Here is a 25,178-nt window from a genome sequence, read left to right as displayed (position 1 = left end):
TAGAACAGTCACAAACAGTGAAAGAAGACATGCACCCAACACCAGAGCTGAAGACACCTCCGAAAGGGGGTGGCCCCGCCACGTCAAAACGGTAGAGGAGTAGGGGCCGAAACCGGACGTGGTTCCTCCTGATGATGTCTTGAACTAACTGGATCCTATAAAGGAGCTGTTGTGGTAGCAGACCACGAAACATGGTTGAAATTCCTCCAGCTAGAAGTATTAGTACAAAGACATTCTCAACTTGTAGACTATATATATACTTACATATCAACTTAAAGGATAAAGATATTACAATGGATATTACAATGGACAATACCAAGTGGACTCCCACTTTTTATCTCCCATGTTTCTCTCTCTTTTACTTTTTTCTTGGTGACTTCTTCTTTGTGATATAATACTTGGGAAAGAATATATTTGTGGCTGAAGATAGCTTTATACCATCCTGTCTATCAATTATATACCAATATAATGATGGAACGACTATAAAGCTTGAAACACGTGTACCGCGGAATCCTTTGTGTTCTGTTTTTATTTTTACGTTTTTAATTTATATATTTACATATATGACACGTAAAAGCACCCACTACACTTTCTGAGTGGTTGGAGTTAGGAAGGGCATCCAGCTGTAGAAACTCTGCCAAATTAGATTGGAGCCTGGTGTAGCCATCCGGTTGCACCAGTCCTCAGTCAAATCGCCCAACCCATGCTAGCATGGAAAGTGGACGTTAAACGATGATGATGATGATGATGATGATGATAGAATATCATGAACTTTTTATATGTATAATGCTCAATGCAATACAACTTTCCAGAAAGGTTTAAAAGAGGGGCAGAGAGCAGACATATAAGTCAAGTGAAGAAAGACAGCAATGAAGGCTAGGAGTATGTTCACAGTATACAGAATAAGACATAAGAATAAAGATGTGTGAACATTAGATGAGTCATAACGAATAAGAATCATGAGCACGTTAGGAGTAGTGTTAATGAAATTCAGGTAGCATGGGGTCTTTGAAGGATGCGGTCTCCTGACAGTTAAAAAGTGACATGGCAGTGTGTGTGTGTGTGTGTGTGTGCATATATGAACATATTATATGATGGACACTCCTGTCAAAGACGACATATGACTGTTCAGCTTTTGCTGAGCAATCTGCTCAAATGATTTGTTTATATTATTTACATTATTTACATTGGATGGTATAGACCAGTATGATTTGTTTATAGTGATCATATTACATGGTAAGTTTCCAACTTGTAGAAAAGCACTCAATCAGCTAAGAGAGTAAGGATAATGTAATAAAAACCACAAATCTTGTCAACTGCAGCTACCCAGGGTAACAATCTTGTTCTCAACTTTGAAAATGATGAAATAAATTCTTTTGACTCAGAACTCCTGGGTAGCTGTATTTAACGAGACTTGTAGTTTTTATTATAGCATTACATACATACATGTGTGTATGTGCATGTGTGTGTGTGTGTGTGTGTGTGTGTGTGTGTGTGTGTATGTGTATGTGTGTGTGTGTGTGTGTGTGTGTGTGCACATGTGTGAGAATATATATATTACTCTTTTACTTGTTTCAGCCATGCAACCGAGGTCATGCTGGAGCACCACCATGATATATATATATATATATATATATATATAAAATAAAATAAATGCACCCTTTTAAAGCCTAGTCAGACTCATGGGCCTGGTTTCCTGGTTTCAATGGCATATGTATTCCCCAGCTGGATGGGACGCCAGTCCATCACAGCATTACTCATTTTTGCTGGCTGAGTGGACTGGAGCAACGTGAAATGAAGTGTTTTGCTCAAGAACACAACGCATCACCTGGTCCAGGAATCGAAACCACAATCATACGATCATGATGTTGACACCCTAACCACTAAGCCACGTGCCTATATGTGTATATATATATATATATATATTTGTGGATTAACAATAGTACCAATGGTATCATGTGAAAAAATTTTGAATTTTTCAGCATTCCACTTAAGAATATTGGTAGTCTGTCTCCAGATGCACTGGCTTGTATCATCAGTAATGTTTCTGGAGGTATTAAGGGATTTGGCATCTCTCAACATCAGACTCCCTTGCTCTGTTAACCCAATACAATTAAGCACCAATACAATTAAGAATGAATGCAAAATACTTCTAAATGAATTGAAAATTGCCGCTTATTTGGAGAAAGCAAGCAAAAACTTAGCGGTAGCTGTTTCAGTCTCTTAAAAATAAGAGGCAAAAAATTTCTAAATACTTAGAATCATTTTCACTGCCAATTGACTTTTCATGCTCAAAGAAAAAAATCTGGTCTATGTTAGCAGGCAAAGTGACAGTTGCAGACATGTTGCACTGTCTAGAATGTCAGTTTAAATCATCTGTATAAGATTTTGCAAGTAGGAAACGAGTTTTAAATATTTTTGACCAATACAATTTGCATAATTACAAAAACAGAGCTAAGGGAAATAACTTAAATAGGACAGCAAAGTGAATTTGAATGATTTGGGTGGCTGATGATGTACACAAATAAATTTTTGATGAGCTGAAATTTGCCTTTCAGTTGTAGAAAGGAAACAAAAATTTAGCTGTAATTGTTAGTATCTCACACAGAAAATTGAAGAATCATCATCATCATCATTGTTGTCATCGTTTAACATCCACTTTCCATGCTGGCATGGGTTGGACGGTTTGACTGAGGACTGGCAAGCCAGGAGGCTGCACCATGCTCCAATCTAATCTGGCAAGGTTTCTACAGCGGGATGCCCTTCCTTTTGTCAACCACTCCGAGAGTGTTGTGGGTACTTTTTACGTGCCACCAGCATGGGGACCAGTCAGGTAGCACTGGCATTGACCATACTCAAATGGTGCTTTTTACTTGCCAATTTCAAGAAATTAAAAATCAATTTCACAGAATTTGAGTTTCCATTTTTAGGGGGAAAATCTTATAACTGTAAGCAGGTGAGTTCAAAGCTATGAACACATTTCAGCATTATCAGACCTTATCAAAAATGCAAGCCTATGATTGGGAGACAATTTAGTTAAACAATTTGAGTCTGGCTGGAAAAGAAGGGCACAAATAGGGAAGAATTGGAAGCACACTGTGACCATTGGTGAATAACAACATTGAATAGTCTGGTCAATACATGTGATATATATATATATATATATATATATATATATATATATATATAGTTGTAGCTGTAATCAAAAAATATAACATTTATATATATGCCAGATCTGGCTGATTGGCTCCCGTGCCGGTGGCATGTCAAAAGTACTATCTGAATGTGATCAATGCCAGGGCCGTCTGACTGGCTCCCATGCTGGTGGCACATTAAAAGCACCATCCAAACATGGCCAATACTTGTACCCGCTGACTGGCTTCCATGCTGGTGGCACATAAAAAGCACCCACTACACTCTCAGAGTGGTTGGCGATAGGAAGGACATCCAGCTGTAGATACATTGCCACATCAGATTGTAGCCTGGTGCAGCCACTGGCTCTCCAGACCTCAATCAAACCATCCAACCCATACCAGCATGGAAAACGGACGTTAAACTATGATGATGATATATATATATATAGATGTGTATGTATGTATGTATTTACAGGTTTATAATTCTAGCTTACAGCTTTCTGTCGATCCAAATTTCATGTTCTTGTCTCCTAAAATAGTCAGTGTTTATAAATTTTGTTGTCACTTTTGCTGACTTCTACTTTGATTTCCATAACAAGATGCTGCTCTTAACTTCACATGGTAGCTCTACTTTAATTTGGAAAATAAATATTTTTCTTGTGACAACATTAGAAATTTTTTCTGATCTCTTGTTTTTGATATCTGTTGTTTTGACGAGGATGAGATATTTTTCTTCATTGCAGATTTCATAGTAATTTTTGTGAGGTGAAATTGTCATTGAAATGAAATGTAAATCCAATGATATTAAAGTTGTCCACATTATGGATATTTAATACTATGTATAGGTTGATTGTAATGTTTAATGATAATATGTTTCTTTTTTGTAAACTTCAGTGATGTATTTATGGTTTAAGTTCAGGCTCTTGAAGCTACATCACCCATTTTGACATATGTTCTTGGGTGTTGTGTATCTCCTGGGCTCTCTATTTCCAGATTCTGTTACATCTCAGTCAAGCATAAATTATAATTTCCTTCCATATTACTTTATGGGATGCCTCTGTCTTGGAAATCCTTGTTACAAAAGTGTGTACATATCCTCTTAGTTTTTAAATGAATTGGGACAGAGAGGTACAGTTCTCTTTGTCTCATGATCTTAATTATTGTATATGTTGGTTAATTTAATTTTAAAAGTGTTGCTATGCTTCCCATCTAATTTCTCTAAATACAATAAGCATTTTGTTCTATATATCATGGTGCAAAGAGATATGATGCTCTTAGTGAGCAGGATTCACAAGCTGGTTGTTGGGGAAAGGGTAGATTGGATGTGTGTCGTAGATCATGGAAGCAATTTTATGCAGACAATATATATATATATATATATATATATATATATATTCAAATATGAGGGATATAAACAATATGGAACATACACACATAAGGTATGTGTTTTGGTAGTTCATGAGCAGGCTGTGCTTATAGGCATAAGAGAAAATATTCTTACTCCTATAAGCACAGCCTACCCATGAACTAGTAAAGCACATACCTTGTATAAATGTGTTTGATATTATTTATATATATACACACACACACGTATATATGCACACATATATGTATACATACATACATATATATATATATATATATATATATATATTAGAAGGTTTGGAAGTGATGTACAGGTATTATATATTAGAAAAAATAATGTACTCAGAGATCTGGATGGATGTACATTTACAGATTTTTATTAATATGTCACATGGCTAATATATGATTTATAAAAACATGTAACATATTAATAAAAATTTGTAAATGTACAACCATCCAGATCTCTGAGTACCTTATTTCTTCTAATATATATATATATATATATATATATATATATATATATAATAAAGTAAAGTTGTGGAATACCGTACGAGTGGAAATATATATGAAAGAAAGTTTGAAAATGCACTTATTTTTAAAAAATATTTATTTACTTAACCGGTTTCACCTTTTTAGAAAAAGATTATCAAAAGTCTTTGAGAATAATAAAAAATGTTAAAAAACAGTCTGAGTATTAAAATGCATATATACATTCTTTGATGATAAAATATATTTAAAGTATAAAGCTTTGTATGAACTTTGTAGTGTTACATACTGATTGTCATATTAAGGTGAAATACTGTTTTTAACAATTTCACCTTAATATGACAATCAGTATGTAACACTACAAAGTTCATACAAAGCTTTATACTTTAAATATATTTTATCATCAAAGAATGTATATATGCATTTTAATACTCAGACTGTTTTTTAACATTTTTTATTATTCTCAAAGACTTTTGATAATCTTTTTCTAAAAAAGTGAAACCGGTTAAGTAAATAAATATTTTTTAAAAATAAGTGCATTTTCAAACTTTCTTTCATATATATATATATATATATATATATATATATATATATATATATATATATATATATAGTTTATGCAGCTATGTGAAACCAGTTGGCTGTTCTACCACACAGCCCTTGTTATTACTGTAGTTTAGCATGTGGCATACTGTATAATTTCAGCTCCTCTCAAGATGAAGAATCCCCTCCTGTAGTGGTGGGATCAAGGTTTGTAAAAGATTCTCAGTCTTCAGTTTATTGTAGTTGTAGAGGTATTAGTCTTTCTGATAGTGACTTAGATACAATGCTATTGAACAATGAAACTTCGTTTTCAGCTTCTGTTACTCTGTATGATATTAAAAGTGTTCATTACTAACAATAATCATTTTTTTTTGTTTGTTTTAACATTCACTTTTCCATGCCTGCATGGATCTGATGAAACTTGTTCTGGCATATTTTTCTACAACTAGGTGCTCTTCCTGTTACCAATGTTTATCAAAGCCCATATTAGTCCTTTTTCAGATTTACAGCCCTTCTATGCTTGTAGCTTGTGATGTGGCATAGATTACTGAGTCCACATCTCATTTATATGTCCTGGTTTTGGCATGATTTCTGCAACAGAATGCCCTTCCTTTCACCATCCGCTTTACAGAATATATTGAGTGCACCATACATCATTAACATCAACACACACAAGTACAAGAAACCTTGTCTCATGTGAGGAGGATGGAAGAGATCTATCTACCCTATGTCACTTCTTAATCGTTTATAGATTTTATTTATTCTGTGATGCAGAAACTTAAAAGTGCACAATTCAACTTTCTAGTAGAAGTATGTGTAGTCTGATCTATGTTTATTTATGTGAGATAAAAAGAGAATATAATCCCTGCTTATCATACACATAAATACATACACATATGCTGTATGTATCATATATATATATATATATATATATATATATATATATATACCATTTCGAGCGTGGCCGTTTATGTGCGGGTGACACGTAAAAGCACCCACTACACTCTCTGAGTGGTTGGCGTTAGGAAGGGCATCCAGCTGTAGAAACTCTGCCAAATTAGATTGGAACCTGGTGTTGCCATCCGGTTTCACCAGTCCTCAGTCAAATCGTCCAACCCATGAAAGCGGACGTTAAACGACGATATAATATACATATATATTGTATATATACATAATGTATATATTATATATATATGCATATATATGTATACATATGTATATATATATATATAAATGTATACATATGTATGTATATATGTGTGTGTATATATATATATATAAAAATGTATATATATATATATATATATATATATATATATATACACACACACACACATACATACATACATACATACATACACATATATATATAATTGCATAATAAGTTTTGTCCGATTTACAACATTTATTTAAAAGTACTAACATGACATTTAATACCATAAATTTAATCATCTGTATAATTTCCTCAATTTTCTATTACTTCTCTCCATCTGTTCTTAAGTTAGTGAATACTTGAGATGAAAAATTCTTTGGATTTTGAATTAAATGTTTATTTCATTCATTTTCTATATTTTCCCTGCTAGCTGTATTTCCCCTCTAAATTGCTTTGCAAAGTGGAAATCTTATAAAGCAAGATCTGAATAATATAGAGAATATAGTTTCCCCCCCCCCCATCTGAATGATTCCATAACACTTTTAGTGATTTGTGCACTTTGTGATCAAGTATTATCTTAATGAAAGATAACTTCCCTGTGGTTTATTAAGGCAGGATATTTTCTAACCATTACAACCTTTAGACAATAAACTTGTTGATATTAGAATTCAGAAGTGGGTTGTATGATGTGGCACCAAATGCTTACAATGAATAATTCCTTCCATATCGAATCAGACACACACTTGCAAACACGCACATAAACACACACACACTTGCAAACACGCACATAAACACACACACACACACACATACTTGTATGTGTTGTTTTAAAATTCCTAGTTAACTTGTATATAATTTAATAACACATGACAGTATGTAAATCTGCCAGCCTCTCCAAGGTGATTCATGACCATCACATACGAAGTATCTTTATTTCAAGGTGGATGAAGATGTTATATATTTCTTCTCTTCATCAATTTCCATTTTAGTTTTCTGGAAACACGTGCTTTGAATTATTTTTCACAATTATTTTTCTTATGCTTGTGTCTTTCCAAGAATTACTAACTGCTCTTCTGTTGCTGCTGTTGATACTACTACTACTACTACTACTACTGCTGCTGCTGCTGCTGCTGCTGCTGCTGCTGCTGCTACTACTACTAAATTTACTGACATTTTATACTTTTATAAATTTTTTGACAGTGGGCAGCCTTTTGAAATTGCCCATTACTACCTCTGTTATTACTGTTGAGGAATTCGGTATGGGAAGACAATAATACAAAAGTGCCGCTGTCACTTTGACGGCGTTCACTGATCTCTCACTCAATAATAATAATAATAATAATGATAAGAAGAAGAAGAATGACGGACTCTCCCGTCAGAGATGACATATGAGTGTTTAGCTTTTGTCAAATGACCTGCACAAATGATTTGTCTATTGTGATCAAGTGTTTGTGCCACACATTAGCTCACTCTCTCCATCAAACTGATGTTGTCTGAACAGGTGCACAGTGTACCACATGTCAGATGTCGAAGTGATCGCAGAGCAGTGTGTGATGAGGTGTTTTGCTCAAGAACACAATGCATTCTAGGAATCAAAATCATGGTTGCTAGATTGTGAGTGCAACACTCTAACCACTAAGCTATGTACCTTCATATAATAATAATAATAATAATAATAATAATAATAATAATAATAATGATAATGATAATAATAATCATCATCATCATCATCGTTTAACGTCTGCTTTCCACGCTGGTATGGGTTTGACGGTTTGACTGGGGACTGCTGAGCCAGATGGTTGCACCAGGCTCCAATCTGATCTGGCAGAGTTTCTACAGCTGGATGCCCTTCCTAATGCCAACCACTCCAAGAGTGTATTGAGTGCTTTTATGTGCCACCGGCATGAGGGCCAGTCAGGCGGTTCTGGCAACAGCTACACTCAAATAGTGTTTTTACATGTCACCTGCACAGGAGCCAGTCCGGCGGCACAATAATAATAATAATAATAATAAAGTTTTGAACGGTACAACAATGCACTATAATACAAAAAATGGACTATATACCTGTTGTAATTTAGTTATCTATAGTCTGATGATATTTCGAAATACAATTCCTTCTTCAGATATTCTTAGATAGAGTCGCTGCTATAATCAGTTTTTTATAGCAGCAACTCCATCTAAGAATATCTGAAGAAGGAATTGTATTCTGAAATATCATCGGACTATAGATAACTAAATTACAACAGGTATATAGTCCATATTTTGTATTATAGTGCATTGTTGTACCATTCAAAACTTTTTATTCTTTACAAACAATGCACAATGCTTCAAGCAAACTACAATACTCTCCAATAATAATAATAATAATAATAATAATAATAATAATAATAATGGTTTCAAATTTTTCCACAAGGGCAACCATTTTGGGGGAGGGTGTGTGTCAGTTACATCGACTTCAGTGTTCAACTGGTACTTATTTTATTGACCCCAGTAATGATAATGATTTCAAATTTTGGAACAAGGCCAGCAGTTTCAGGGAAAGAGGATGTCAATTACATTGGCCCCATTACTCAGCTGGTACTTATTTTATCAACCTCAACAAGATGAAAGACAAAGCTGACTTCAAAAGAATTTGAACTCAGAACATGAAGATAAATGAAATACCACGAACTATTTTGCCTGGTGTGCTAATGATTCTGCTAGTTTACCACCTTAATAATAATAATAATAATAATAATAATAATAATAATAACAATAATAATAATAATAATAATAATAATAATAATAATAATAATAATAATAATAATAATAATAATAATAATGATAATAATAATAATAATGGTTTCAAATTTTTCCACAATTTTTCCTTTGTAAGGCTCAGTGTCTTGAGATTGGCTTTCAGGACTTTGTCCCATGTCTTCCTGGGTTTCCCTTTTCCACAAGTTCCATTCACTTCAAGCAATTGGCACTTCTGCATACAACTGTCCATATTCATATGCATCACATGACCAAACCAACACAGTCTTCTCCCTTGCATACTGCATCTAATTTCTGTGATGCCTAACTTTTCTCTCAATACACCAGCACTGTGTCACACATATACACTGACATTGCACATCCATCAGAGTTTCCTTCTTTCAACACTTTTTACCTTCCTCGGTGCTTCTTGAGATTTTTCACTGCTCTCCACCATCTACATGCTTTCCATCATCTTGCAACAATGTGCAGGGTCAGGTACTACAATGAGGCAATCCTTGACTTCCTTGTCAGTGGCTTTTGGCAATGAGAACAAAATGAATCTTTCACCTGTCTTCAGAGCTATGACTGGTGTTGTAGTTTCTGAAGTCAGCAGTTGTTTCTTCTTCTGGTCTTCCAGCTCCTCTGGTCAGTGAGCCTTCAACCACTTCTTATTGCCACTTGTATAGTGACTGGATTTTCTGCTCTGTATCCTTTCACCATTTACTGTGGTGTACTGCTCTGGAATATTCCTGTAGTCTTTGAAGGCCATTAGGACTTGGATGGCTATGCAGACCCCATCCCCACTCCACTTCTGACCATGTGTAATTTCTAGTTACTTTGAGGCTCATCACTTGCCTGTACTAAGTTCCAAAGGTGATGGGCCAAGTATTAATCTCACTACCAGTTTCAGTATTCTATGTATTATGGCACCACAGTCTGTGGAGGGATTTATGATACACCCGTTCTCCTTGTTACCTAGATCTGTTCTCAGTCTTAAGAACCAGGTATGTACTACCATCTGCTGTACACAGGCATCTTTACATACTTTGACCAAAGCTTCTTCTAGCCATTCTTTGGTGTTCATATGGTAGTCCATTCCAATTTTAGTTAAGTATAGGTGTATTACTTTTATCCTTGTTCATTCTTTTATCCTTGTGTATTTCTTGAGCAAGAAAGCACTGGCCCATGTAGCACTTCTCTCCTATGAATTTTTTGTTCATTCTGAAACAGTAGCTTTTGTCCATCACTTTTTTGTAGCTCACCACACGAGTGAAAATGTTATTGAAATGTGCTTTTAAATGTTCTATAAACACCCAGTCCAGTGCATGTATCAATAATCCTTGTGTGTCTAATTAAGAGTTTGGAAGTATACTCGTTTTCATTAGTGCTACCAGCTTTGTAAGAATTTCCTCCTCTGACAGCCACCTAAGTGGATGTCACTTCAAAGCTATTGAAAACGGGAAGGAGAAATCTATTTCATATGTCATGAAAAGAAATTATTATTTCAAATAATTCTAGGTAAATCATTTTGGAAGACAATAAATATTCTATCACTTCTTTGTTTATATGTATATATATATGCATGTATATATATTCATATATATATATATATATATATATATATATATATAATTTTAGAGATATGGAGAGAAATGTGCAGTATGTAGTAAACACCTATTCAGCCTTTTTGCCCTGTATATATTTTAGAGAAATGGTTTTCATGGAGCTTATAGCTTTTATTATCAGTGTACTTTAGTCTGATAAAGAAATTAACATATTCTTTGCATTAGGTAAGTTTTATGCTGTTTTCTTTTTATCTGATACTCAGGAAATAAAGGACCATAACTGACCATGGTCCTTCTATTCCAGAAGGTTTATAGTGTGGTGATAATATGAGATTGTGTGCACAAAAATTTTGCTCAATATGTTGAAACTTAGAAATTAGCGAGACTGCATGAATAGATAGTGGTTTTCAGAGAAATGTGCTTTGGTGATGGTTTTATTGCATATTTTTGAGACATTGATTTTACTAAGAAAACAACAGAGAGAAAATATTGGTATAGCATGAAGTTTTGCATCTAAATTACAGTTTTATCAAAGATGAAAGGATAAAATCATGATTTGTCTGAAATTAGTAATTGATTATATTATTTTTAAGTAATAACAGTTAGTATGTTTTTTAATATTGTATTTGAAGAAATATTTGAACAGGTTTTAAATGGTATGTCTTTAAATATATTCTTACTAGAATCGTTGCTTTAAACTTTGCATTTAAAGAAATGAAAGAGAACCTATGAAAACTATTGTTGCTATTAAACTATTTTATAACAACCAAGACATCCTTAAATTTAGCTGTTATAAATAGCATTAAACTGAGATATACATACATATTTACATTTTAAAACAAATCAGAAGGTGCAGATATAAAAATGAATTCATATGAGAGTGAATAAAATTTGAGTGCTCAGTCAGATTTATAATCATATTTTCTTGTTTAGTCATAAGCCAACCCTGATCAAAATCGTTTCAACCATGATCATCTCACCTTATTTTTCAGGCTAGTGTAGCCAGACTACATTATTTCACATGTCATTTTTTTACACCTAAGATATTAAGATATGGTTAAGGGAAATTTAGTTGCTATTTCTAGAAGAGTCTTCCACATTAACTTGGTTTTACTTTGTTATCTCATTGTTAACAAGACTTCTGAATATTTTTATTCTCATATGTACCTTTCATATCTGCACAATTTGTTTTTTGTTATCACTGTAAAATTGCATTGTAGAGAAACTGTTTGGAATGTCATTTTATCTAGATGTGTTATGTATGGAGTAGAGAACAAATATATTCTTTCATAACTAATATTGACTGGGAATTAGAAATTCATTCACCATGTATAGGACAACCATATTAGTTTACATGCCCATACACACACACACAAGCACACACTCATTTAATATCTTCTTTTCCATGCTTGATTTTCTATGGCCAGATGTCCTTTCTGTCATCAACCCTTACCTGTTTCCAAGTAAGGTAATATTTCCTTGTAGCTGGGCATGTTTTTTTACAGAAGTTTGGAAATCAACAACTTCACTTGTATGACAATGATGCTCATTTACAAACATTATGTGATATCTAAACAAAAGTACACAAACACTCATCTAAACATACACACATATATGACAGGCTTCTGTCAGTTTCTGTTCACCAAACCCACTCACAAGGCTTTAGTTGACCTGGGTTTATATGCCAAAAGAGCCACACAGTGGACTGAACACAAAATCACATGGTTGGGAAACAAACTTCTTAACCACAGAATTACATCAATGCCTGTATATGAGAATAAGAATTATTAATCTACTTTGTTAAATTCTTTATTGACAAAATTGATAAAGTTTAAGATCACAATATCTAAAAAGGAAACAAAATCATATAATTAATCAGTCATTGTTAGGTTTTCAATTAATTAAATTTGAATAAGCAAATTTAAAATTGAAGTGTATTTCTAAAAACTAAAAGATTCATAGAAAGCAAAAATTTTAAAAACAATTGCATTAAAAATATTTGAAAAATATTTACAAAAGTATTTTTCAAAATTGAAAAAAAAAAAAAAAAAAGAATAGGACCATTGTAAAGTATTCTTTCAGGATACTGGGAGTATTGTTTGAAAACCAGTATATCTGGAAACCATAACCATGGGTGATTTACTATTTAACTATTTAACTATGACTTGAAATATTAAATGAATCTTCCCACCTTCATCATCCCACTCACTAGCAGCATCAACATTTCAGTTATCATTATTAAACTCAATTGTCATTTGCTAACTTTAGAAGAAAATGAACTGATATCTTTGAAGAGAAAATATTAGTGAATATTTGAAGATCTCTGATATTTAGACTTACTACATGTCTGGTTATCTGGTTATAGTGATTTACTAGTTGATAAATGGTCTATTGCAAGTTTTCATGTTTTCACTGTATTCTTACAGTCCATCTCCTGAAGTAAAAGATATTCAACCTCCGGATAGTCCTAGCAGGTTAGTAAGGTTGTGTGTATACTCAAATAAAAAGGTTTTGTTCCATATATATATATCAGTATGCATGTGTGTATGTGTGAATGTGTGTGTGTAATGCACTTTTTATAAACTAAAAGCTTTTTCTTCCATTTAACCACAATCAATTTAATATCTAAGAACAAACTCTAATACTAAAATTATGTCTTACTAAAAATATTTTTTCCTCTACTAAAAATAATTTTTTACTAAAACCTTTAATTTTATTAAAAACTTTCCTTATTAATCTCATTTATTAGAAAAAAATACATTACTTTATGAAATAAAAAAAGAGTTAATTTCATTATATTACAAAGACAGTCTTGATCAGATTTAAAATTCAGTCTGTTCTAAGCCTGAAATATACACTAAAAATTATATTTATTCAATAATAGTCATAAGTGTTGATTTATACTTTTACTATAATCAAATTTTCAAACATTACAAATCTACACAATTTGATTCTAATAATTGAATGTGCATACATATATGCATACAGACCCACCCACAAAATACAAATTCTCTCTCTCTCTCCACACACACACATACACACACAGACAAATATTTGAAATAATTACTTTTACAAGACTTGTGCAGTATCCCTCACTTTAGAATCTGTCTAAGATTATTTGATTATATTAATGTGGATAAGGCAATTGTTATTGACTGAAGAGACACAATCATGTTAAAACACTGGCATCTCAAAGTCTTCCTACATCACTGAAATGTGTCTGTTTTGTCAGTACACATTGTCTGAAAGGAAATATTGTTTTCCAAAGGTGAGCTACAACATTGATTAGAATATTCTTATTCATAGCCACTGGAATATGTTATGAATCAATATCTACATTTTTTTTATTTCTTCTCTTCTAAATGCTTATGACAACTGGCAGACATCAGCATATACCAGCAAATAATTTATTTTACTGACTTCTATAAACAAGTATGGCCATTCGTGTTTAGATTTAGAGACCTGAGGATAGCTTTAACTGTAGAGATACAATCATGCTAAAGTACCAGTCATCCTACATTACTAGATTATGTCTGTTGCTAACATACATCATCTAAAATGAGAAATTGTTTTCTTATAAGGTGAAGTACAATAATGATTAGTATATTCATAGTCATATTTGCTGGGACATGTTAAGATTGAATATGCATGTTATTGTTTTGATTCTTACTCAAGGCTGGTGAACCTGAGGCCCACAGGGCACATGCAGCCTGCTTGATACTTTCTTGAAATGAGTTTATTTAAACAAACATTTAAAAAATTTTATCAAAAATTAAAAATTGTAATGAAAAGTAAAAAAGGAAGATACTACTGTTTTTGCAACGATATTTTATATTGAATTAATAATCATTCATTCATTATTGTAATAGTAGCATGAGAAAGCAAAATGCTTTCAATTCTGTCAGCATACAAGCAGCCCTCAAATGTCTTTCTGTGTATGATTAAAGGGGCCTGTAACGTAATTCGAGTTGGCCAGGCCTGTTCTTACTGTTTGTGGGTTCATTATAATTTAAGATTAAAAAACAATTTATTTTAAAGTTCATGAGAAGACATAAAAAAAAATTATGTTTAATATTAACCAAAGATTTTTTTAAATGCCAAGAAGATACAATTTTTCATTTTGAGGTAAAAAATATTATATACTATAAAATATTTTGAGCTTTGAACAAACTACTTCGCAATAAGCATTCTTTTCTTTCTCCCTTCTATGCTTTTTATCAGTTTGTGTTTCTCTCTTTCCAAATGAAATCAGGTATGATCAGATCTAGAGAGAGAGAGAGAGAGAGAGAGAAAAGGAGGGATAAAGAGAGAGAGAGAGAGAGAGAGAGAGAGAGAGAGAGAGAGAGAGAGAGAGAAGGAGGGATAGAGAGAGAGGGAGGGAGTCGTCTGGATATATAGTGTATTTATATATAAAGGAATATATAAATGTGGAACAGAAATGCTTCCAAATTTGAAACTCAGAATGACTGATAGAAGTTTCACCAGTAAGTCTGTGTGTGTGTGTGATTTTTTTTTTTTATCTCATATGTGAATCTATATAATTGCATATAAGCACGTTTTAATCATTGTTACTAGTTTATGTGGACATTTATATGTGTGTCTTTAAATGTACTAACAGTTTCAGACGGAGGTGACAATCTTAGTTCCATATCAAAATGTTTTCTCCATTTTTTTTAACTACTTGCTTTGATTGATTGATTAATTGATTGATTGATTCAATTTTTAAATATAATTTATTGGTATGAAATGAACTGATAGTTTAGTAGTGTTCTTAATTAATATTCAAATTAAAGGTGTCAACCCAGTTCTTGATTTGTGCTCTAGTTCTAGCTGTCCTCCCATATAATATATATTGAAATTGCTTCCATGTTAATTTCTTCTTAGAGTTTTACTGTACTATTTGTTTTTTTCTTTTTAAATCGAAAAATTTCAATTAATTAAATAATTTTGATCAATGTCACACGGATTTCTGCTTGGAAAACTAGATTATGATTTTTAAGTGAATTTGAAGTGAGGAGATATTGGAACAAACACTTTCCAGTAATAAGTTCTGAGCCCAAAGTTACAAAGTTCAAATCCTAGCTATTGCAGGGATGAATAAACTGGTTTTAAAAAGCTATTGGACAATTTCTATATTAAATGTTGTTATAGTTATCAAAGAAAACTGCTCTGAAGGAAAATTCATTATTAAAATAACAGAAACTTGTCAAATGAATCACAATTCACTGTTATAGAGAATGGCAGTATTTAAAGCAATATGATAGAAGTTGAGGAACATATTACTTTTAGTTTATGAAAACTCTTGTATATTTTACAGAAGATATTCTTTTAAGTATCTTTTTAGTTGACAACAAGAAAGAAAAAATTTTTGTAGATTTTAAAATAGTTTTGGTGCCAGCATAGAGTTGAACCATAATAGATTCAATTGACAAGGAAAAAAAATATTTACAAGGAGTTAATAGAACATAACTCTTTGACAGAACAACATCAAACTTATTGATTTAACTGACTGTAATTTATTATGAAAATTATTTTTGGAAGCTTGAATTAGCTTATCAATAACATTTCTGATATATTATTTAACAATATTCCTACCTTCATGTGTCACATGAGATCTGATTAGTTTTTGTTTTTTTTCCTTCATAGATTCTTTAAAATTCATTTCATGTTTTCCTCATAATTTTACTTTCCTTGTTTGCTTATTCTTTGTAAAGATCAACTAATTATAGTAAAAGAATTTCAGTTTATAAATTGGACTTATTCTGATTCATATATTATTCACCATTTGGATATGTTTTTAAAATTGCATGTTTGCATGTATATGAATACAATAATGCAGAAATTACACTGGAAATGACTACGGAAACATATTTTAAACAAGAACAATATTTTCCATTAGCAATCCATTAATTATATCATATCTTTGAATTTTGAAGAAAATGAACTCAAACTAATTGAATCTGTATATATTTATAACGAAATATTGAATGAGCTTAAAGATCATTACCTAATTATTTAAACTAAGCATAACTCTCATACCTGGCTGAGGCACTTGAGTGCTGGCTTACTGGCTGAAGGGTTGGTAGTTCTTATCCTAGCACTGATGCTGTACTCTAACCATAACTAAATCATTTAACTACAAATGTTTCAGTTCATTTGATATTAGTTCAATAGATATCATTAAGAGTAATTAAGGAGTATTTTGTGACTTTGGAAGGCAATGCTCAAATTTTCCATGAAAATTGCTTTATTAATTTCAATGTGCCCAAAACTACCACTGTTTCTAATGTATAAAGCTTTTCATTTATATTTAAATCAAACCAACTGTTTATATTTAAATTAAAGCCTTCCATATGAATTTTATATTAAATATACTTTAGAATGACAAATTTAGTTATTTTACAAAACCACTTGAAATTCTTAATAATTTTCAAAATTTACTGAAACATATATGCAATATATTTATTGGAAATACAATCACAAAAGGCTACTGCGTCTTCTCTTTAATCATTACAAGAAGATAAAATTTTCAATGGTGCAGCAATGTACTAACAGGCTGCATTAGTAATATATATCTGCTTCCCAATATATGCATCATGTCATATATAAAGGCATATAAATTGCTAAATATTACTAAAATTTCAAAAACATTAGGAAACTAATCAAATTTCTAAATATTTATATGCATTTTCAATTTGTTCTTCATTAGTTATAGAGACCACTTTTGGCCCTTTAGTTTTGAAAGTGGTATGATGATCTCACTAGTACTAGTGCCACAAAACAAAGGCATCCAGTTCAATCTGCAAAGTGGCTGTCATTAGGAAGTCATTTCAGTAAAGCATGTTTTCACTAAGCTTCGCTAATACTAATGAAAAAATTTAATTAGTAAATAACATTTAATTAAAGCTCTAGTGTTTACTTATCTGTTGTTTCTCATAATGTTGACTGGTATTCCATAATACTTCACAGTTTAAAATGTATTCAATTAGTAAATAATGTGTTACAATATCTAACAGTTTGAATTTAACCTTTTCTTAGTTAGAAGTAGATAACAATATAACAATGCTGTGTTTTTTTAAATGCTATGTATTCTTTGAAAATGCTATCTAAAGTCACAATTGCATTTGGAGGTGGGGTTGTGAATAATAAATTTGTCTCATATTGAAATACATAAACTCTTTTGTTATTGTCATTACAAATATTAACAATTTTTTTTACCTCATAAATCAAATCAATAACTAGTCTCAGGTAATCTTTATGAAACTGAAATAGAAATCTGATTTTATTATGTCAGTTAAATTTAGAAAAGATTCTTAAGCAATATTGTGCTTCATTTATCTGTTTGACAAGGCATTTTTTATAATTCCAGTGTCTCTTCAAGGACAACCATTGAGAGTCCTCAGCGGTGTGTATCACTTTCAAAGTCTTCTCTAATTTCAAACATCTACTAATATCTAACCTGACATTGAAGTAGTGATTATAACCTCTTAGATGTTTTTCATAGAACCTCTGCTCATCGAGATTTGTCTTTAGAAATTATGGATCCTTATATCTTAAGCTGATCAAATGTACTGCAGTAATACATTACCATTACACCATGCAGGTTTCCAAATGTCTTCTAGTATTATCAATAATGGATTTTTCTAAAGCTTCTAGTAAGAAAATAATGGAGCATTTGAAAACAAGTAAAATTATATATAAGAAAAAGAAAAGTATAGAAAATGAAACTGTTAAAACAAGATGTCCTACTTTTCTTTTTCAAACTTTCAAAAAGAAAACAAAAACTTTAAGATCTTCTCATTTGTGTAGGAGGGAATATGTCTGTGTGTTAACTTCACATAATAGCTAGAATTTTACTATTGAATATCTTCATAAATGATTTTTATGAATTATTAGCATAACATTTATATGTAAAGTCATAGACTAGACACATATCTAGTAATAAAAATATAGATCAATAGATTTATAAATCAACTACTCGACTATTTAAAAATCTAAGTTATATGTTCTGCTATGAGAAGGTTATACCAGTTAGTAATGTAAATAATAGCTAAATAGGATCTGCAACAGCTAGCTGAACATAATAGTCTTGTGAGACAGTCACCAAATAGTGTAGTAAACCAAGTAATAAAATCATTATTGAAATTATCCCCATTGCTCCCCCCCCCTATTATCCTATTTCCCCTCCTCTCTGTCTGTCCATATTTATCAAAGTCTAGGAGTACTTGGAATGGTTTTGTTTTTATGTTGTTTCAGATGGTCTATGACACAAATATTTTCAACTCAATATCTCTGTATATAACAGTTTGTATTTTATTGGTATTAGACAAATGAAAATGAAAGTAACTTTGACAACACTTCAACATAGTATAATTATAACATGACCTTTCGAACAGCTAATTAATTATATTCTTGACAAGTACTCTATATCTTTCCTTTAAGTCTTATATACTAAGTTTCCTTGTATATTACTTTTCTATTAACTTTCTGTGGGTGATTACTCTCTGATGTATCTTAAAATACTTGTTTGTTGAAGATGTTCTCCTTGGTATTATGGTTAGGAATTTGTAATTTCTTAAGTAATTTATTTGACAGATTTAGCCATAGTACTAATAGGTCATTAAACTTTCTAATTGGCTCTTCATTTTCTCCCTTACTATAAAGTTTATCAAAATGTTACAGTACAAATCTCTTTTATTGCAATAAAATGAAGCCAAGTGATAAAGTAAAGAAATAGAATTTGTAAAAGTCAAATAAATGTTCATTTCAGTATGTTTAGATCAATGTAAAATGTTTCTATAAATGTTTTTCAGATTGAACTGAAATTTATATAATCTAGTTAATTCTTATAAACTCAACAATTTCAAGTGACTTTGCTTCAATAATTACTTAATGACATATATTATTAGCATTTATTAGCTGTACAAATAAAAATTCAGATTTAATATTCTGCAAAAGCTGTCAAAATTTTTCTTATAAATTTTCATATAGAAATAAAAATACCTTATAACCTCAAGGTAAATGAAATAAACTTTTTCAAAATCACTTAGTTTTACTTATTATTCCATTTATTTTCCTCTCAATAACTAAATATATTTTCTTCTATAAAGCTTTTAAAATACATATTAATTCCGATGTTTATAAATATATTCCAGTGCAAAACATTTTGCATGGAAATCTGATAGAGCAATTAAAATAAAAATTAAGAATTCTCTTTAGAACATTAACTGTTCTGATGAACTATTAACATAATGGTTTTTCCATTGAATCAAAGAAACACATAAAAAATATACAATAGTGTATAAATTTTAAATTATTCTAAGTATTCTCTTCTTTAAGTATTTTATGATTTCACTTTAATTCAAAAATTAGGTTAATTACAATTAATCTTTCATAAAATTCTTTATCGATTAAATATAGTAAGCATTTTTAAGGAATTTATCCTCAACCAGGTTTATAACTCATATAGTCACTGTTTTGCAGAACTTATTCCAGCAAGCAATCGCTGGAAAGACGTACAAGTATCAGCTCTTCTTTTAAAATATTCAGGTTTGTGATTATCAGTTATTTGTCTACTACATCATGGTATATTAAACCAGCTAATCAACTGACAACATGTGCACCAAAATAATATACTAATTTCAAATATGTTGGCATAATTTCTAACAGGCAATAAACAAAGATTAACAGAAAAAAATACAAAATATTTAAAATTTAATGTTATATCGATCAAGGAAAGCTGACAAACTAACAAAAGCTTCAACCAATATAATTAACTTTGCGTAAAAATACATTTGTTCAATTAAAATTTGTTACTTTTTAATTCTAAATTACTAATGACTAGTAGCTCAATTAATAAAATTCTCTTACACAACAAATACTGAAATCCATGATATTTAGTGAACATTATTGTAAATGTCACCAGACAGAAATAAAAGAACTGATCATACTGTTTTTAGAAGTTTAACTGACATCACATGTGTTGGTTCTCAGAAACTTTAATTCATATAAATTATTGCAATATAATAAAAATGGTGTATGAATTTCTTATGAGCTATCTTTGATTAACATTTTCTTCATCTAATTTTATTCGGCTTATCACTTTTTCTCAAAGTTTACTTCTTTATCCACACTGATTTTAGTATGTTCACTCAGAACCAACAAAATTTAATGATTTTCTACCTATTATTGACATTGAAGACAAATTTCAAAAATATTGTATATGATTATTAGAAGTGAACAAGCCATTTATAATCATAAACATTATATATATATATATATATATATATATATATATATATATATATATATATATATATATATATATATATATATACATATATATATATAATGGATTTACAAAGGCAACAACCAATCTTAAAAACAATTGGATCTTACTCACAAGGTATTGGAATCTTATACGTATACCATTCTGTCTAAACAATGGATTTAGAAATGCAATATCCCTACATTCACTCTCTATTTCCTATCTTAACTAAACTAACTATTGCTTAATCATCCTCTCACACCATCTCCGATGAAGGGATATAATAAATATCCTGGAAACAGCTGTAAGACATTCTATTTATAAATGCTCTATATTATACACAGCCTAGGTCTTTTATCTCATTACGAAAAGTAAATCCTTATATATATATATATATATATATATATATATATATATATATATATATATATATATATATATATATATTTATTTATATTGTAAGAATGCAGAGGAATGCAGATTTTCTTGAGTGTCCAGGAGGATTCTAAGAGGTAGTAGAGAGTTTTGTTACCTATGTGAATTAATTAGCAGTGGAGTAGTTTACTCTGAAAGCATGGTTGCTAGAGTAAACATAGGTTTAGAGAAAGTTCAGAGTACTCTATTACCTTTTTGGTAATAAAAAGCCTCTCACTGTGACATAAGAACAGGCAGTGTGGGTGAACAGAGGTTATAAGAGTGTTCAGGAAATTGAGTGAAGGGTGGTTAGAGATGCCAAAGTGTTGAGGTAAATATAATAAGTGAAAAACAAAGGTTGAACAGTAGTAGATGATAAATATGTGTTAGAGGGAAAGTAGGTAATGACTGACTGAACAGAAAAGGATAGTATAGATTCTTAACAGAGAAGAAGCCGTGGATATTATCTTTATGGTCTTAAGAATATCTTCATAATTTGATTATAAAGAAAACATTTGTAAATTTTTCCAATTATAGATCTTTATTTTTAATTTATAAACTTATTGCAATATTTAGGATTTATTTACTAAATAAGTTCACATGATGCATATTCAAATTCAATAATAAACATTGCTTTATGTATTTGAATGAGATGAATTAGTTCTGTTCAAGTTATCAGCTATGATGTATATATGTTAAATGTGAAGCTAGTTGAAACTTGTCTATTCAAAGTGGAAGAGTAATTACAATAAATAATTGCCCCTTATCAGAATTGTTGAATTTCTGTCCAAATAAAAGTGGATGAAAATCATTTGTGAATTTAATAGTTAAAATCATATTGGCATCACAAATTTAAAACATTATTTTATTCAGTTTAAAAAATGATAAACTCCTATGGTGTATAATATATCAACTCCATAAATAGAGTATTTCTATCTTTGTTAATATATGTGTATAACAAATATTTGTAATTTTTAATAAATTCATTGAAGCATGAAATAATCTTGAATTCAGAAACTTATTCTGTTTCATTACTTCAAACATTTGCATGAAAATCACATTTCAACATTAAGAGTTCATTATACAAACACTAAAAAGGTGTGATATTTTCATAATTTTATGACAGCATAAAAATTTATGCAGTTTGGTTTGCTAACCATTTATTCATAGATGACTAATAATTCAAGTTAACACATGAAAATAATTGAATCTTAACTTTCACTTGGTTTAACACCACCACATGGTATTTTGGGTGACTTTAGCAGAGCCTACTCTGTTGCAAGTCTCTGGTTTACAACACCTTCCTCCCCACTCCCACCAGTCTTCAAGGCCCAAGACTGTAAAAGATTATGAGCTCTGTTTTCCCTCCTGACTAAAATATTTATAAAAAATAAAAATGAATACTTGTTTCAGTAATTGAAATGTTAAAAAGTATCCTACCACAGCTGTATGTCCTACTGACATATGGAGATACGCAATACCTTAAGAGTAGTGAATTACAGATGGAAAAGTACATATTTGGAGTAAAAAACTAAAAAGGCTTAAGTGGAGATTTAACCAAATATAAATACAATATGATCATTTACTGAAAATTTATCTTTTCAGTTCACATTATTCCAGGGTCAATTTGAGTTTAGACAAGTGAGAGGAAACATAAAACTGAAATGTTTAAAAAAAGTAAACAGATATTTAGAAATTAATTTAATATCTGAGTTTCAGTATTTTGAGACATTACCCAATGAATATGCACAAATTTGTTGATCTAACATATCACCAGATGAAAATGAAAATGATGTTAATGTGAAATGGAAAACAAATCAATAAATCTTAAATTAATCTCTAATAACATCTTTAATAATAAAAAAGAAAAGAAAAACAGAACTTATTTCAATATTTTGTCAGATGTTTAGAATATTTAGATTATTTATGGTATTTGTTGGTCTTGGATCAAAGTCTTGGATTGTTAAGTATTAGGAATGTTTTTATTGTCATATGTAAGTTTTTATTTTTTTATTTGTTGATTCAGAATGGCAAATGTGAAACAGTTGATTAAGATGGCTGCAATTTAGTTATTTTTTTAATTCTTGGAGTGAATAGTTTGGTTAATTTTAGTAAAGAATACAGGTATTACATGAAATTAAGGATAATGCCTTAATCAGAGACAGTCTTTTGAGCTTTATTTGAAGTTTTCTGTGTGATAAAAGGAAGAAGCTTGAAAGAAAGTGCATCTTTTGTAAGATAGATTTAATCATTTCAAATTTTGGCACCAGGCCAGTAGTTTCAGAAGGAAGGGGTTAGTTGATTATATTGGTTCAAGTACCTATTTCATCAATCTCCTAATGAGGAAAGGCAATGTTGACCCCAGATGAATTTGAACTCAATAAAAAGCTTGAATAAAATGGTGTTAAGCATTTTGTTCAATCTGCTAACATATGGTGATTGTAGGAAAAGAGAATAGAAGACTTGTAATTAATATCTATGAACTGTGAAAAAAAATAATTGAGAAAATTGCTATGCTGTTTAGATATATATTAATTTGATTACAATTCTGAAGAGTAATTAAAGGAAGGAAAGGTGTGTTGGTTGACAAATTATTTAAGATGTAAGATGCAAATGAATTTTAGTACAGAGCTTCACAATTATAGATGCAATAGTTTTGGAAAATTTCCATGGAATCCACTTTTTACCATTATTGCAATTCATGATAAATAAGAATAAAAGGTGTAACATATCAAATATTATTATTGTGGTTGCTTAGCAATTCATGGTAGTTAATTTAGAAAGCTATACACGGGTGAACGAGCGTGACCAGTTTACTTCATCTGTTATGTATGAAAATCTGAATTGTATGCTAATATTCTTACAGAAGCTTCTCACGAGAAGTATCAACTGATGCTGAAAGTGAGACTTCATCACACCGCAAAGTGAGGTGAGTGACATTTGTCACATCATTTTCATTTCTTTGTTGGTTTGTGTGTGAAACCTTTGACCACCCAATTAACCATAATTAACATACCCCACTTCAGTTGTACATGTTTCAGTCAATCTCATGTACAAGATCTAAGAGCCTTTATATTTGACTAACCTAATTTTTATTTGTCCTTACTGTTTATGTTTGCATCCTTTGCTTTCATTTAAATTATTATGAAAGTTTCTTTCATCAGTTTTTAAATGCATTTTATATTTAACCTCATCCAACTGTCATCTGTTCTGAATCTGAATGCAACTTGTATTTAGATTTGATTATAATATGAGAATAAAGCTGTTAAGTAATATCTAAAATCTGTGAGATAATATAACTGACTTATTTCATAATTGAAATCCATAAAGAGGGACATATTTAGTTTTGTTGTTGACAGTGATGAGATTTAAACATCAATAACTTATTTTCAGAAGTCATCATTCTTCTCTTGTGTTGAATGTTTTAATATAAGGACAATATAATTTAAATAATTAAATCATATAGTAATTAGTCTCACCAGCTATACTTCTAGATTACTAAACATGGATGA

The 25,178-nt window shown here is 30.7% G+C and overlaps 1 protein-coding gene across 21 annotated transcripts in view; it reads left to right on the top strand.

Annotated features, from left to right (window-relative positions):
• The window catches only part of LOC106875793 (uncharacterized), an 848,542-nt gene that overhangs the window by 271,378 nt on the left and 551,986 nt on the right, over positions 1–25,178 (top strand). For 10 of the 21 annotated variants that reach the window (XM_089351822.1, XM_089351821.1, XM_089351823.1 and 7 more), the window contains exons 9-13: positions 5,691–5,735; positions 13,412–13,459; positions 18,355–18,390; positions 20,469–20,534; positions 24,533–24,595. The exons of 2 other annotated variants lie outside the window; for them this stretch is intronic. In XM_089351822.1, coding sequence (XP_089207948.1) covers positions 5,691–5,735; positions 13,412–13,459; positions 18,355–18,390; positions 20,469–20,534; positions 24,533–24,595 — 258 coding nt within the window. The remainder of the gene's footprint in view (positions 1–5,690; positions 5,736–13,411; positions 13,460–18,354; positions 18,391–20,468; positions 20,535–24,532; positions 24,596–25,178) is intronic. 9 more of the 21 variants (XM_089351833.1, XM_089351832.1, XM_089351837.1 and 6 more) reach the window with 3 other exon arrangements.

This window comes from Octopus bimaculoides, chromosome 5 (genome assembly GCF_046866305.1).
Source record: "Octopus bimaculoides isolate indiv1 chromosome 5, ASM4686630v1, whole genome shotgun sequence".
NCBI lineage: Eukaryota > Metazoa > Mollusca > Cephalopoda > Octopoda > Octopodidae > Octopus > Octopus bimaculoides.
This window is presented reverse-complemented; position numbering and strand designations above follow the sequence as displayed.